Source organism: Stegastes partitus, unplaced genomic scaffold (assembly GCF_000690725.1).
Source record: "Stegastes partitus isolate 25-593 unplaced genomic scaffold, Stegastes_partitus-1.0.2 Scaffold1510, whole genome shotgun sequence".
Taxonomy (NCBI): domain Eukaryota; kingdom Metazoa; phylum Chordata; class Actinopteri; family Pomacentridae; genus Stegastes; species Stegastes partitus.
Genome location: NW_007579241.1, coordinates 134,253 through 137,707, shown reverse-complemented (window position 1 = coordinate 137,707; position 3,455 = coordinate 134,253). Strand labels below are relative to the sequence as shown.

Genomic DNA, 3,455 nt, shown 5'->3' with positions numbered 1-3,455 from the left:
ACCAGAACGTCTACCACAACACCTTAGTGCATCATGCATTCCTTCTGGACTGAACCTGATTGGTCGTGGGTTCATACACCAACCAGACAATGAGCCCAGCAGACTTCAAAGCTGTGCAGAGACCATCTGACCCAATTAAAGGAGTCTGCAGTTCTGGAAGTGATGGACCGGCCCAGTCAGAGTCTGGATTAGAATCCTATTGAACACATCTCTGTGTCTAACTGTGTGTCCTCTCCCTTCAGAACCTCCACAGATCGCTGTAACACCATTTTTGATGCTGTGGCAAAGATTAGAGGCGAGACTTTCTTCTTCAGAGGTCTGTAACTAATTAGAAAGGACACTTTAACTAGTTTGAAATGATGAAAAACTGTCTGGCTGCAGTTAGCATGACCACTCACTTCTCCTCCTTAAATCCCTGCAGGCCTGACGATGTGGAGAGTCAGCAGTGGAGGTTTAGTGTCGGGTCGTGGAGCTTCGGTCAGGAGGCTGTGGAGGAGCTTACCTCCCGACCTGCCTCGACTTCACGCTGTGCTGGAGCGACAGTCAGATCATGCTATCATCTTTATCAGTGGTAAAATACAATTCTATAATAAAACACTATATTTTCACGTGAATGAAGGAGATTCCAGGTCATCCAGGCCTCTATGTCCTTCAGACATGTTGGAGTCTGACCAACTGTTTGACCAACCTTCATAGATAAATATAACTGGGTGTCATCTGCATAACAGTGGAAATGTCTGCAGTGCTTCCTGATAATACTGCCTAAAGGGAGCATGTACAAGGTCCTAACACAGAGCCCTGTGGAACTCCATCACTACCTCTACTGCAGGTGGAAGAACCATCATTAACATGAACAAACTGGAATCTGTCTGATAAATATGATTTAAACAACTGTTGTTTCAAGTTGTGAGAAAACAAACTGAGAAACATAAAAGTCATTGATGTGTTTGAATGCTGCAGGTTCCCAGTTCTGGCTGTTCAGAGACCTGACCCTGCAGGATGGCTACCCTCAGCCGCTGTCTGCTCTCAGGATGGGGGTCAGCCTGGCTGGACGAGACGCTGATGAAGATGAAGAAGCAGGAACAGGGAGGTTTGGTCTGGTCTGGGACCCAGAGGAGGGTCCTGTGTGGGGAAAAATAGAACCTGCTGAGGAAGAAATGCAAGAAGACACCTGGACTCGACTGCTTAAGGAGGGAGTCAGCGGCATCACCACAGACACTGATGGTGAGGATCTGAACCATGTTTCTGCTGGTGTTTCATGTTGGATCAGATGGGTGACAGATTGAAGGAAAAACCATGAAGCGTCTTGGTAAGGTGTTGGCACCATGTTCTGCTTCTCCACGTCTGTGAACTCTACTGGAGGGATGGACACCTTTATTCCCTTACTTGATGTTTATGGTGATGGACAGCGCTGTCACACAGGTGGCTCTTCTGTTGACCTCATTTCTAACTTCTCCAACCTCTCTAACTGTTCCTAACCACTTCATGACATTAAATATTATTTTTGTGTAAATCTATCCCGCTGAGGACCGAAGAGTCTGTATAAAGGAGAAAAGATGAATCCCCATTCTGACTGATTTCATTTATGCATTTAGGACAAGGACCAGGTTACGCTACAGGTAAAGGTGAGTCAAACCCTTCCAAACTTCTCTCCCTCCTCTCCAGGTTCTGTCTATCTCTTCAGAGGAGACTCCTACTGGAAGTTCATGTTCCCGGGCTCCTCACCACAGGACGGATACCCACGATCCTCTGCTGCAGACTGGCTCGACTGCACCGACTCAACCTCCCCTGGCGTGGACGACCTCTCCTTGTCTCTGTCTCCATCTGCTGGACGACAGGAGCTCAGGGGCAGATGGGCAGAGGAGGAGGAAGCAGGAGGAAGGAGGAAGGCCAAACGTAAACACATGTGGACACAATGCACATGTCAGAATGGAGCAGACAGAAGAGGTGTGGCTGCCGCCCTGCTGCTGCTCACATGCACACGGCTGGCTGTTTAAAGCTCAGAGGAACGTTACAAGTCAAGGCTCATGAGGCTCAATTAGGAGGCGTGACTGTAAGAGAAGAACATCTCATCTATCAACACTCTGTTAATCAGGACTCGTTTTATTACCAAGTAGGTTTCCACAGATGAGGAATTAAACTCGGTGTTGTGGTGCATCACACACCAACATGTAGAAGTGTCACGAGTCATCATTCACCGCTTACAGACATGACGACATCCCATATTACCGTCTTTCTGAGTGTGAGATGAGGAGTGTGTTCAGAGCTGGAGACTGGCAGCAGTGCTGTGTGAGGAGCTCCTTCATCTTTATGCAGTCTTTGAGAAAAACTGGAACACTGACTTTTTCCAGACAAGGCAGTAAACCTGAGCCATGCAGCAATAAATACTAATAATACTGAATGGTGCTGATGTTGCCAATAGATTACTTCTAGGCAGAAACCAGACTCTGTATTAAACTGAATGCAATAAATGGGCATGCAACACTTCATGCATCATGGTGGAGACATTTTATTTATAATGTTAGTGTACAAATCAGTCCTTGTTCATGCTGTGCAGGACGGTGAAATGAGCCATGACAGCAGCTGTATATTAAAACGACATGCATTATGTACATTTCACATAGAAAACACACTCCTGACTACACACTGAGTTTGTTCTGAAGTCAAGTCAAACAGCATGAATAAAATGGGAAGGTGAAGCAGGTGAAGTGTTGATGTTAAGGCTACAGCCACTGGAACTGCTGACAATAAATTGGAGTACGTCAGAGATATTACTGTGTTCTCTGATAATGTTTGATCATTTTATGCATTAAAATAAACTGTAAGCACAGTTTATTGTACTTAAAATAAATACTATTATATATTTAATTAGCATCTGAACTTCTTTTATCTCAAGAATCAGCAGCGTCTCAGCAGAGGGAGGCTCACAGCCAGCGTTGCATTTCAGTTGTAATAAGTGTTGACCAGCAGAGGGCGATAAAGAGGTTCACTGTAATGAGCAGAACATGAACAGAACATGTTCCGGTAGGAGCACCAACTCCTTCAGATGAACAGGAGGGAACATCTACTGAAGGCAATCTTCTGTCGGTGATGAGGTTTGATTTTTCTCAATTTATCCACATTTACCACAAATTCATCTTTTACCACGGCTACGGTTGGAGGGGAGAGGAGCTGCGTTGGGAAACAAGTAAAGTCACGAAATTTCATCAACTTAACTCATTTAAAAAAGTTTTTTTTTTAAAAAGAAGATGGCATTCCAGTTTGAGTTCAGAGAAAATTGAAGGGATTTTGAAGGGAAAATAAATTTGTTTTGGTCTGAGAGGCACCAGTTTCAAAAATGTGAGAAATAAAGTGACGCCCAGATGTTCAGAGTTCGTGTCCAGGGACGGACGAGAGACCCTCAGTCTGGGTTACCATGGTGACGGGTCTAATATAAGGTTTATTGGTTGAAAAGG

At 44.9% G+C, this 3,455-nt stretch overlaps 1 protein-coding gene across 1 annotated transcript in view; it reads left to right on the top strand.

The window, feature by feature from the left end:
• The window catches only part of mmp17b (matrix metallopeptidase 17b), an 8,700-nt gene extending 6,211 nt beyond the window's left edge, over positions 1–2,489 (top strand). The window contains exons 8-11 of the mRNA XM_008300204.1: positions 243–316; positions 422–571; positions 961–1,224; positions 1,666–2,489. Coding sequence (XP_008298426.1) covers positions 243–316; positions 422–571; positions 961–1,224; positions 1,666–1,997 — 820 coding nt within the window. The 3' untranslated portion in view covers positions 1,998–2,489. The remainder of the gene's footprint in view (positions 1–242; positions 317–421; positions 572–960; positions 1,225–1,665) is intronic.
• The last annotated feature ends 966 nt before the right edge of the window (positions 2,490–3,455 follow it).